This window comes from Asterias amurensis, chromosome 21, assembly GCF_032118995.1.
Source record: "Asterias amurensis chromosome 21, ASM3211899v1".
Lineage (NCBI taxonomy): Eukaryota > Metazoa > Echinodermata > Asteroidea > Forcipulatida > Asteriidae > Asterias > Asterias amurensis.
Window position 1 is genome coordinate 13,539,775 of NC_092668.1, and position 12,095 is coordinate 13,551,869.

At 40.7% G+C, this 12,095-nt stretch overlaps 1 protein-coding gene across 1 annotated transcript in view; it reads left to right on the top strand.

Moving 5' to 3' along the window:
- LOC139952861 (uncharacterized) overlaps positions 1-12,095 on the top strand; it is a 131,837-nt gene that overhangs the window by 35,090 nt on the left and 84,652 nt on the right. The window contains 2 exon segments of the mRNA XM_071952126.1: positions 9,678-9,776; positions 11,470-11,568. Coding sequence (XP_071808227.1) covers positions 9,678-9,776; positions 11,470-11,568 — 198 coding nt within the window.

Below are 12,095 nucleotides of genomic sequence, written 5' to 3' on the forward strand. Positions count from 1 at the left end.
TGTAACACATCATGATCGGTAGTTGGTTTGGGGCTCTTGACATCTGGCACTTTCGGTGAGGATTGCTGATATGGAGGACGAATCTGCTGCAATTGTTGAGCTTGAAGCTTGGTTCCTGTCTTTGCAGCTGCTGCAATCCTAGACTCTCGTTCCAGTTGACGAAGTTCAATTTGAAGTTCCCGAAACGTCATATCTCTGGGCTTCATCGGTGCGAGTCTCTGTGTAACTTTCTCGTCTTTGACGCCTCTCATAAATTGTTGCGTCAGCATACTGTTTCTATTAGGAAAAGGGCGACTTAGGGTTGACTTTTCCTCTATGGTTCTCAGCGTTGCCTCTAGTTCGACGGCGTAGATGCTCGGTAGTTCGGTGGGATGTTTCACACGCTCATAGAAGCTGGCTAATGGATCACCAGTCAGGAATACATCTCCGAACTGTGCTTTGAGTTCTGCAAAGGCGTGGCTTGGGGTCTGATGTGTTGGATGGAGATTGAGTACAAGTTTTCTTGCAGCGCCACCAAGATATCTCACGATGGTAGAAAACTGGATTTCTTCAGGCATCGAAGTAGTTTCGATGAGATAATTCACGTCTCGGACCCAATCTTCAATGGCGATTGTTGCACCTTGGTCACGCCCTGTAAACATAGGTACACTTTTCACTTGATGTGATGGAAGTAAACGGTGATGAGATGAAAGCGTAGTGGAGTTGCGGTCAGGTAGGTGGTGATTCTGAGGTGTGAGAACTGGATAGTCGGTTGAAGAAGAACCTTGCCTCGGCGCTTGGCTAGACCTCAAAGGATAGTCATTTGAAGAAGACCCTTGCCTTGGCAATGTGGTAGACATCATTGGAGTTGACCGTTGTGCATGAGTACCTGGAACTGATTGATGCAGTGAGCCTCGGGATAGTCTTCGCTCGATGTTTCCCAGTTGCGAAAGCATGCGATCGGTTGTTTGCTGGATGTCGCCTAGTTCTTCTTGGAAGGGAGAGGTATGTTGAGGTCTGTTCGGAAGAGTTCGACGAGATGATCTGTGACCAAATGCTGCTGTGGACGATGGGAATTCTTCCTCGTCAGACATGCTTCCAAGAACACAGTCCAAAGATAAAATACAGAGTGACAAAGTATGCAAAAGAACACAATTCAAAAGTATAAAAAATGGTCATCAATGCAATACCTTCACAAAATGTAAAATGGCTGTCAGAAAAAATGATAATATCAATCCAACTGAAGCAATCATGAAATGCAATCAATGTAACCAATGCAAAAACAAATCAGCAATAGCAAAATATAATCTTTGAATGCAAATTGGAACACATCAATATTCAGAAGAAGAAAAAATTCTGTACGCAATTGAAGTACCAGAAACAATGGAATTTTCGTGCGACAATTCTGAAGGAAATGACTTCAATTATCTCTACCCAATTGAGGTAATAAAGAGAAACTTTCACACAGCTGGACAATCAAAATGTCTCAAATACAATACAAAAGAATTTACAGGTGTTCTTTTACACCCCAGGAATTTAGCATCGCCAAAGGCAAACAACAATGTATGGATTAAAGTTCTTTTCAGCTGAATGAGAACTTTAAGTACCTACTCCCATTAAGTGGACACCTGTCTAAATGCCAGACAAGATTAATGACTCCTAACAATACCAACAATACCAAATCCGAATCCAAAATACAATTGAGACTTGATTCAATCAAATTCCAATAATGTCAATGTTCATAATGGGAATTGTTCATCAGCTGCTTGTCTGGTGGTAACAACCGAACGCACTCTTAATCGGCACAGTGGAAGAGTACAAAGGAGGTCTTTAGTCCGTGTGACAATGCTATTGTGTTTATTGTCCTGATGATGGTGCTTTCCCGATCGTATGAGTTTAAACAACTATGAGTTTGTCCAAAATGGAGGCGATCGAATTCTTTGCGAGAGTTCGTGAAATCTGCAAATTTTTATTATTGGCAAAATGTTCAAGAACACCGCGATAAACTTGTTCTTGATGTTGGCGAAAATGTTCAACAGTTCCGATCGTGAAGAAAAAACATCCGGCACTCAGGGGCGTTGAAGAGGCTGGATAAGGTTGCTCAATCACGGGTGATCCAAGTCCGATGGTAAGGATACGGCGGTCCAAAATTCTTCACGTCTGGAGTGTTGAGGGTCTCTCCGATCCGCGGGGCAGGGTTCAGGGGGGAAGGCCGCTCTGCCCGCTGGAACCCGGCTGTCCTGGCTGGGGATGCCTTCAACGTCTTGATGGGGTAATCTGTACCGGTCACAAGATTGACGGGTATAATGTACTCTGACGATCAAGTGATGCTTGATGCCGTCGTCGATATGCCCGTACCCGGATTCTCCACCAAATGTGACCCTTGGAATAAGTACGGGCATGAAACGGCAAGTCTGATCATATAGTAGCTCTTTAGTTTTATTGAGATCTGTAAACGGTGAATCTGTTGGGTGAAGACACGCAAAGACGTCAGTTAAGGTCTTCGGCCCAAAACAGAATGCTCATACAAAATATACAATAATAATTACATAAACTAAACTTTAAAAGAATAAACAATGAAACGATAAAACAATACTCGCGGTTCGCGCCAAAATTAAGGACGCGACCGCCATCTTGGATTTAAGGCAAATTAACGGTGAAATGCAATATAAACAGGTTATTTCCAATCCCAGAAGCAATGATAAAATATACTAAAGGATCTCCAAAATGTTACATTCAGTAACACTGCTAAGATTATTAGGAAAGGCTCTAGAGGTAATAAATATATCTAAACACCGCAAATCAATAAATAGCTAGCGTGATGTTGCAAAAGCAACCAGATATCCACTAAAGTCAACAACATTCTATAAACAAATTGAGACTTGAGGATAGTGCTTATTACATACTATTTAATCTAAGTAGTAATTAGGAAAACATTTAAATGCAAAATATAACAAGATCTTTACCTGTTGGGTGAAGACACGCAAAGACGTCAGTTAAGGTCTTCGGCCCAAAACAGAATGCTCTTGAACCGGAAAGCAGCCCGCAGAGGGCGCTAGCCATGCAAGTAAAGCAAATGATTACGTAACATAAAAATAAACGTGGGGGGGGGGTTGCATCGCACCCGTGACATTTGTATAAAAATGTTTCAAACATTGAACAAAAGCAATCACAATACAAACATTTTTGCAAACATTTATGTCAATAAATTGAGGGCAAACCGTATGCGTGCCACATGCGTACATCAATGCAGCACACAGCATTCTCGGTTTGATTTCTACGGCACACACACCGAACACACACTTATAGACGCCAATTGTTGGGCAGATGTTTGAACGGTGACGTCATATTAAATGTAGTCTATTGGTCAACTGAAAAAGACAAAACCGTAGGGCTGAGGCCAGCACTTTTAGTGTTGGGCCAGTAAAATCACGATTGGACAAGCTTATTTTTACTGGCTACTGGCCCAATGCTTAAGGTGCCGGCCTCAGGTTGGTAGTGTAGTAATAATTTCGATCCCCACTTCATCAAAGCACACATACTCTGGTGCTTATGTTCTCTTCAAACAAAACACTGTGTTTAGAAATGACACATCGGATGAACATTGATCCTAGTTGCAACGCTCTTTGCCTTACTTCATTTGCATAAATATTTACAACACCCATTATGCAAAGTAAGCTCTTACCCTAGATATGTCTGTCAGTGAAGGACATTGATTATTTTTTGGCTACATGGGCACTTATAGTCGTCCCGTTATGTAATAATCATTGACTTGCTTAATTTGCATATTTTGGCCTCATTATAGCTGTTATAGGGAGTACGCCAAAACAACTTTGTTTTTTGAACTGGTCAATTATTAAACACTACCACCTTTTGAAATGAAAATTTTCAAGGGCTAGTTATATTGTAGGGTATATAATTTACTAGGATTTTAATAATCTAACAGTTCCCAAAACAAAAGCTGTAAGTTCCCTTTAAGAGCTGTACAAAATGTGCTGCTGTCTTGTCCTCGTTCAGAATCTACACAGATATTAGCACGTAGAATGGATATTACCAGGGACGGCCAATGATAATGACCGTCAATTTTAGTGTACCATAAACTTTCACTTGAATAGCAACGGCCTTGGGTCATTGTAAACACTTCAAGTTTAACTCCCCACGTAGTTTGGTTGTTTGCCAGGGCGATTAAAACCAAGGTAGCCAGCGAGTGTTCTTTAATTTTCCCCGCACAGCAAGAGCGCCCACGCCTAAAGGAAGTTCGAGGTTACTCAACTAGTCTATTTAGGACACTGCCTATTGGCTTTCGGAGTTTAGGCTAATTGCTTGCAGAGCTTCATCCGAAGGTTTATGCAGTTGGAGGAAGGCCTCGTTGTTGAAAATGAACAGTTACGAGATGACATTGGTTGGCCCAGTTGAGCTGCACCACCAGTAGCTGTGAGGGGATAATTAACGGATTGAGTGAAAAGTCAATACTTACTAATTATTTCCCTCCTGACCAGGGCCAGGTTGTTTTTTTTCTTCTTTTTTTCGTTCGGTGAGAGGCTACCGTCCCTAGACCTTCGGAGAGGAACCTAGTTGCTGAATCACGGGAAACGAGTAATTACCCAGGATGCACTGTGACTGGCGTGTGTGTGTGTGTGTGTGTGTGGACGACTGCCTATCACTATCATGAGTGTGTAATGTAATATAGGAGTGGAGCGCTAGACACTATCGGCAATAGGCAGCACACATGCATAGCAATCTCTCGGCGCAGTGGTTTGGGGAAGTAAATTCACCCGAATGGCTTGGGTTGTGAACATATCCAATCATTAGTATTTACACTGCGGACTCGACGGCTCGGCGTGACAGGAATTCAAGCTGAAATCAGTGGAAATTTTGGGGAGAAGATGTCGGGACAGGTTGGTTTGTGAGAGAGTCGTGCTACTGGAACCCTTCTTCATCATCTGTCCGTTTGCGGTCACCGAGAAAGAGAGAAAAAATCTTCCACCTTGCTTTGATGTCTTCATTTACCCTAAGGGGATTCTTAGACCTCTGTTTCTCCTCAGATGTTTTGGAGTGAAAGGAGCGAGGAGCAATCGCCCGGTGGATAAAAAAAACCAGCCGCTTGTTTTCTTCTTCTGCATCTTCCTCGGCTGACCTGCCGGATTGTTGTGTCGTCTTCGGGTGCCCCTTACTATATAAATCAAAGTCTTCCAGTATATTTTGTCTACAAATAGTTTTACACAGCGTTCCTTTTTGCAAATGATTATCCGTGAGGATTAGTGTTTTTTATAATCCACGTACTGGGTACAAATTATCTCTGTTAATCCAGATTACTCTGCTTCGATGACGGAAAAGCGAAAGAATTTGAAATCACCGAACGCTGAATAAGAAATTACCTTTCAAAGGGTAGCCTTTCGAAAAAAGTTCTCGTAAAAAAACTCCTATGCAAACTGTAGGGGGACAAAGTCGGTGTGAATACATGACGGACCTACTGGTTCAGCATTTAATGTGTTTTATAAGGTTAGAAGCACACTCCGTCTCATGAATTGATGCTTCCCCCTTCAACATTCACATCGGAACGAATGATCAATCCATCTGGATTATTGTCAGCAGAGCGTGTTGAGACACAATTCACGCACAGGAAATATCATTTCTTTCTGTTACCCCCCCTCTCATTCTTTATTAGAGTCTCGATCAAATGTATCACTGTCGTTAACACTTCTGATTTGAGGCGGTGATTAAAATTCATCAGTGTGGTCTAGGCTTCGTGTTTGCTCAACTACAGTTAATCCTGAATCAAGCCGGCAAACAATACACATGTGGACTGCTTTGAACTGAACAACAACACTTGTTTGTTGAGGATTCACCCTGCACTTTTTCTCATAAAGGTGTTCAACATTCTACAAATTGACACGCCGTCCATTTTTCGGCGAGTTGGATTTCAGCCGGGAAGATTTACAGACACTGATTTGGGATTCTTATGAATTGGCATCGATGTCATCACAAGAAACACAGACTCGAACTTGATTGCAACTAACGCCGTAACTCGGTAACATTGTGCCTTATTACGGGTTGCCACGGCAACTTGTACCTTCTCTAATTGGATGTGAAACATTGGAAAAAAAACTCCAATATTACCTGAATATATAGGATGCAAATCTATTTTGATACTCGACTTGTGTGTGTGCCAAACACTTAGGAACCAGCCTGTTCCCGGAAAGTGAGATTTTAAGATTTGTCCTGGGAAAAAACAAAAAACAATCAGAGATACCAAACATTTCTTTATTTTCATGGAAAATATCATTTGCAAGTGATGACTTCTTACGGTCTACAAACCTGTAGAAGGAAGCTTCTTACTGTGATAAGTTTTTCAAAGGACCATCAAAGTTGGGTTTTTAATCAACTACAAGAACATTAAAGATTGGGAAAGAGAGCCTTTCAAAGCTTTTATTAACAACACATACATTATATCTCTGTTAAGAGACCCCTTGGAATAGCTTGGAAGTTGGAATTCAGCGAAGCCCTTACAGCAAACTCTGAAACTCACGGGGACACCGCTCAAGGAAATCAATCCGCAACACAAGAGTTTTAAAAAATGGCCAGCACTATGGAGATAATGCGCGAGCTGAAACTTCTCGGGAAGATGACTGTGGAGGTACCGAACAAGTTCCGCTTGGACGCAGACTTCAATAAGCGGCAAAAACAGATTCTGGATGAGATATTCCAGTGTCTGATGAGAGGCCTGATTGATGGGTGCTACGATGAGGTGGATATACATCAAGTTTTTATAATATTTGTTGCAAATTTTGATATTACTTTTTCTCCCTTCTTGCACCTTCAATTCTGTCCATTATGCTTCCAATGTTCCGATCCACCTATGCTCCAACACTCCTAGTATATATTTTCTTGTTCTTAATCCGTAACCCTGACTTCTAACTCTAGCATGAAAATTATCAGGCAGTTGTCAGAACAATTTTACGTTAATTGAATTTATTTACTCATCCGTGTCTCTCAGGATTTTATTTTGACATTGTTTACAAGTTGTGATAGTGTATTACAAAACTACATAATGTAAATGTAATACTGCTTTACATGGACAATAACCAGTTCGTTTGTACCATCAATAATTATAATTTCAATGCACTTTACATTTTCCAATCACCGTGAACAGACAAGCTGATAATCCTTGCAAGAATCCCTCACATTCTTTCACTCGCCTGAGTCTGAAATGAAGCCAAACTTAACACACTGGATTACAATTTAGATTTGAAATTACTTGATCGCTTGAAAATTCAAGTGTTTTCGGCTCCACGGCTAAGTCTCGACAACTTGCCTGTTGACCATGTCACGACCAATCAGATTGGTCGGTAGATAAGCAATAGCGGCTTTGTGACATTAGCCATGCACGCTTACTTATCAGACAAGCAATCTGACTGGATTATACCTTCCATGGTCAAGCAGAAGGTATAAAGGGTCGAAGAGAAATTAAAAAAATCTAGTTTTTTTCTTTTCTTGCCTCCACTATCATCACGTGATCGATGTCCGTCTTCGTTTGACTGCTGTGCGCTAAATTGTCTAATCGACAAAGCGTGCAAGATGTGGTTGTTTGGCTGGCATATAACAACATGCCTGAGCTGACTTTAGGAACGGTGTAATGTTGTCCCATTGGTCAATTTCACTCCTTGGTCATACGTGTACGGGTATGCTAGATTAAATACGGAAAGTGGACTGCGAAGAAAATCAAAATTAGGATGTTGTTTGGTTTTATGGCTCTGCGTTAGCTATGTGAACAAAGAATGCCTAGTAACGTGGAGTTCGCACAGGCAAGCCAGAATTCTCTTCTAACCAGTGCAATTCCCCGCTTCTGTAAGCGCCACTTTTTTGTATACTTGAAGCTGACCCATTTATTGACATGAAATGAAACTTTAGAGACCCCCCCCCCCCCCCCCTCCCAACACAGGTCAATGACACGTTACATAACATTAATTTCAGATTGATTTATACAGGTACAATTGTGTACATGTCATAAATCTTTAGTGAGACAGGAGACAGGGTATACATTTAGCTAAGGTGTGTATGTCTACTAAGTCTGTTTCACAGTCACTTTAAATTTTGTACATGGACAACATGTCTGTAAGTTTAGATGGATTTATACAGGTACATGTACAATTGTGTACATATCATAAATCTTCAGGGTTTCAGGGTACATGCTTCAGTACAGCTAAGGTGTGTGTATTATACACAATCTGTCTCACAGCCAGTTAAAACATTGTGTTTGGCTGACATGTCTGTAGTACACGTAGATCTGCGATCGTTTAGGACTGGTTACCACTAATGAGTATTGATTGTGGAGTACCACAATTGCAAAACGCTGGCTATGGAAGGACAACTGATCAAGGTAAAAAAGAATAGGCATTGATTAGTCACTTAAATCTGGATGGTGGTGGACCCTGCCTTTCTATAAAAAGAAAGGGGGACCTATGGTATTAAAAAATAGTTTTGATCCTAGCAGAATCTTTCTCGAAGGCTAAGAAAAAAAACAACAAGAACACAAACAAGAAATCACAAACACTTTCGTGTCATTGTTTGCTCAGGCCAAATACTTATTAGCATGTTTAGAATCAGGTATTTGCTTTATACACATTGTTGCTGGTGATCAATTCCTGCTTAGCAGAATATTGTTGGTCTTCAAAGCAGCGTGATGAAATTGGCAAATGGTTATCACCAATGATTCTTACATTAAATTTACAAACCCCCCAAAAATAAGGAGGAAACTGGAAAAAAAAAAAAAAAAAAAAAAAAGAGCTTTGAAGATATTAAATGTATTCATTTGTGCAAGCTGTAACCTTCCATCTGTTCGGACATTCCAGAAAATTCTTCACATCCTTTCATGATAAATTTTTTCAAGAGATTCTACCTAACTTCCCGGCGTTTTCTTTGACAAGTCTTATCAATTTGCTCGGAGGGCCCTTGCATAATTTAAGATGCTTATGACAGCAGGTGATTCTGATGATTGGCCCCTCAAATGGCTGTTAGTAGTGATTTGGACCCCCTTACGACCAGGGTTTGCCGAGGGCGACTTGGGTTGTTGAAGGACCAAAAAGACAGGCTTTAAATTAAGAAGAACATAGTGAGACATGCTGTCAGTCGGACAGAGTAGAAGTTTGAAGTTATCAAGCTCTTCTGCAAGGTTCAGAATTGTGGCATTACATGCACAGTGTTTGTTTGTTTGTTTGTTTGTTTGTTTGTTTGTTTGTTTAGATGATCTTCCCACCAAGGGAACTCTGCAAACTCTCACAATGGGGATATGCACCAAGCTGGCAACAACAAATCTCTCTCAAACTAACGTTGGTTTTTACTGTCTATGATTATGATATTGCACTAATCAGTAAATCGTGACTCAGTAGCTAGACGACAATACTTGGTAGGATCCAAACCCACAACTTTGTGTGTGCAAGTCCTGCAGTCTAAACAATTTACCGATCCAGGTGGCTCCGCCCACGACGCACGTGTGAGCAAGAACACGTGGGGCTCTCCAATGTCTTTCTGCAGAACTCTGCCGCACGTACCAAGATATGGAAGGTGTATGATTTGTGGACTGCATTGATACGTTTCAATCATGCATTGTTGCAGAATATAATCATTCGATGCAGTTTGCCTTTTTAATAAAAACTTATTTAATTATTCAAAATGTTCACTTCTCTTGTGTCTTTTAGAATGGTTTGAATGCTCTTCATCTGAGCTCCAAAGAAGGACACCTGAACATCGTCAAGGAATTATTGAAGAGAGGAGCTAATGTTGACGCCGCCACCAAGGTAAAATATTATACTAAAAATAATCATACCCAAAATAATTTGAGGTTGAACATTGCACACTTAACTACATTATAGAGCTGGATTTTAACCAATGCCTTTTGAATTAACTGGATCTGGGGCTATCAGGCTGTATGTCTTCTACCTGGAACCCTCAAAGAAAGATATTGACAAAATAGGCAGACCGCTAACTTTGGGGCTAGATAGCTTAGTTGGTAGAGCGCCTAATGTTAGTCCGTAGGTTGTTGGTTCGAATCCCGGTCTGGCCAAACTTCTTTTTTTTCAACCCCAATTTAACTGATAAACAGTCAGTTCTCTTTTATCATCGAGAAGTCTCATTGAACAGGTTGTACCTATAAGTTTACTAGATACATACAGTTATTCTTTATTTTCTACACCATGCCTGCTTCAAACATCCTTCAAAACTGTTTTTGTTTCAAGAAAAATAAGATGGGAAAAAAAAAGAGGAAGAAAGTATTTTATTAGGCCACCGAAATTTATGCATGTCTAGCAAAATCTCACAACAGTTCCTTCTATTGAAGAAAACAAAAAAAAACGCAAAAAAGAACATACAAAGCAGCAGCTGAGAGCAATCCTGCATTCAGCTCATCACGTCTCAAGACGTCTTACCTTTTTTTCTCTTTCCGAGCCCGCCACCAGACAGAGTGTTCAGATCACGGGTCCCCAGACCCAGACGCAATTTCAATAATTGCTGTTCCCCCTCTCGGGTGAGTTCACTCAGTCGGAACCCATAGGGGCTTTCGGAGGTGGTCGTGTTTGATTAGCTAAGCGTGCACCAACTCCGGACTTATCCCCCGCAACTTCCCTTCAGGGGGCAAGATGGTGTCGTTTTCATCAGTAGGAACAACCGGGGGTAATAATAAAACCGACATGCCCCCTTAATATTGAGTTGATGAGGGGATGAGGTTCAAAACAACCTCTGTCTTTATTAGACGTACGCACAAAGCCACTGTGAACACAGACTCGGTTTTTATCTCGTTTATTTAAACCATTCTGATTTATAGACAATATCCTTTCTAAGAGGATAGACACAGCCACGTGGATTGCTGTTCCCTCAAGAACATTATTTTTGATACACTTGTGGTACTTAGACTTTGTTGATGAAGATCGTGTTATCGAAATGTCAACTGGCTGGGGAAAAATGCATTGGAATTTGTTTGGGGGTTAGTCTGGGGCATGCTTTATTTTGAGGAGAGATTCCGTTTAGTAAAGAAAACAGTTTTAAGCCAGGATTTGATAAAGGGTGTCCAAATTTGCTGGAAATTGAAAAACTGTGTGTCCAAATTTGTTTAAAGGGTTTTTAAAAGACACACCACACCCCTCTAGCACTATGTATTCCCTTGAATAAATGTTCTGGGTTATTTGACAAGCGCTACCAATCTTAGTATGTGACAGAGGGCTGAATATCCCATCTGAAGGACAAAGCAATTATAGTAAAGTATGTTGCTCAAGGACACAAGTGTCATGACAGGGACTTGAACCCACACTCTGCCGATCAGAAACACCAAGGCTTTAATTCGATGCTCTGAACCACTCGGACCATGGAACGCCACAAGATTTTTTTCATTTGCTTTTGTCAAGTAACACTTATGTAAAGTGGCCTTACTTGATTTATTTATTAAAATCTTTCTTACTAGCCCTTTCAATTACATTTACGTTTCTTTTGCCATTTCAGAAAGGGAACACCGCCCTGCACATCGCCTCATTGGCCGGTCAACAGCCAATCGTGAAGGCCCTAGTGGACCATGGCGCCAACGTCAATGTTCAGTCTCAGGTAACTCTTCGTTGAATTCTTTTCTTCATTTGAATTCTATGTTTTTACCTTTATATCCTACTCTAGGTAAATAGAGAGGTAGCTCTTGAATGCAACAGTACTAAGAAAATGGGGTGGGCTGGGCTTCAGTAAAGGGAAATTGATACTGAAATGCTTTAAAACATTTGAGAGTTAAAATGTATAAATACTCCGTACATGTAGCTACTCATGGGGCATGATCAATTCTTCCTGCTTTAGTCTTATAATTTTTTTAAATACATGTAAGGCTTGAAAAGTGTATTACAGCCTTTATGTGTGCTGCCATCGATTTCACAAAACTCTTCCTAACTTAAGACTAATCTTAGGACTTAGGACGAGTCCCAACCCTGCACCGTAGCATGCAGACCTTAAGATTAATCCCAAGTTAAGATGAGTTACTCGCCTAACTTGCGATAAAATGAGTCCTAACTCTTTGTGAAATTGACCCCAGGTCAATAAAAAAGATAAAAAAATTCAACTTTTTCCTTTGACCAAATATCTCGCCTGAT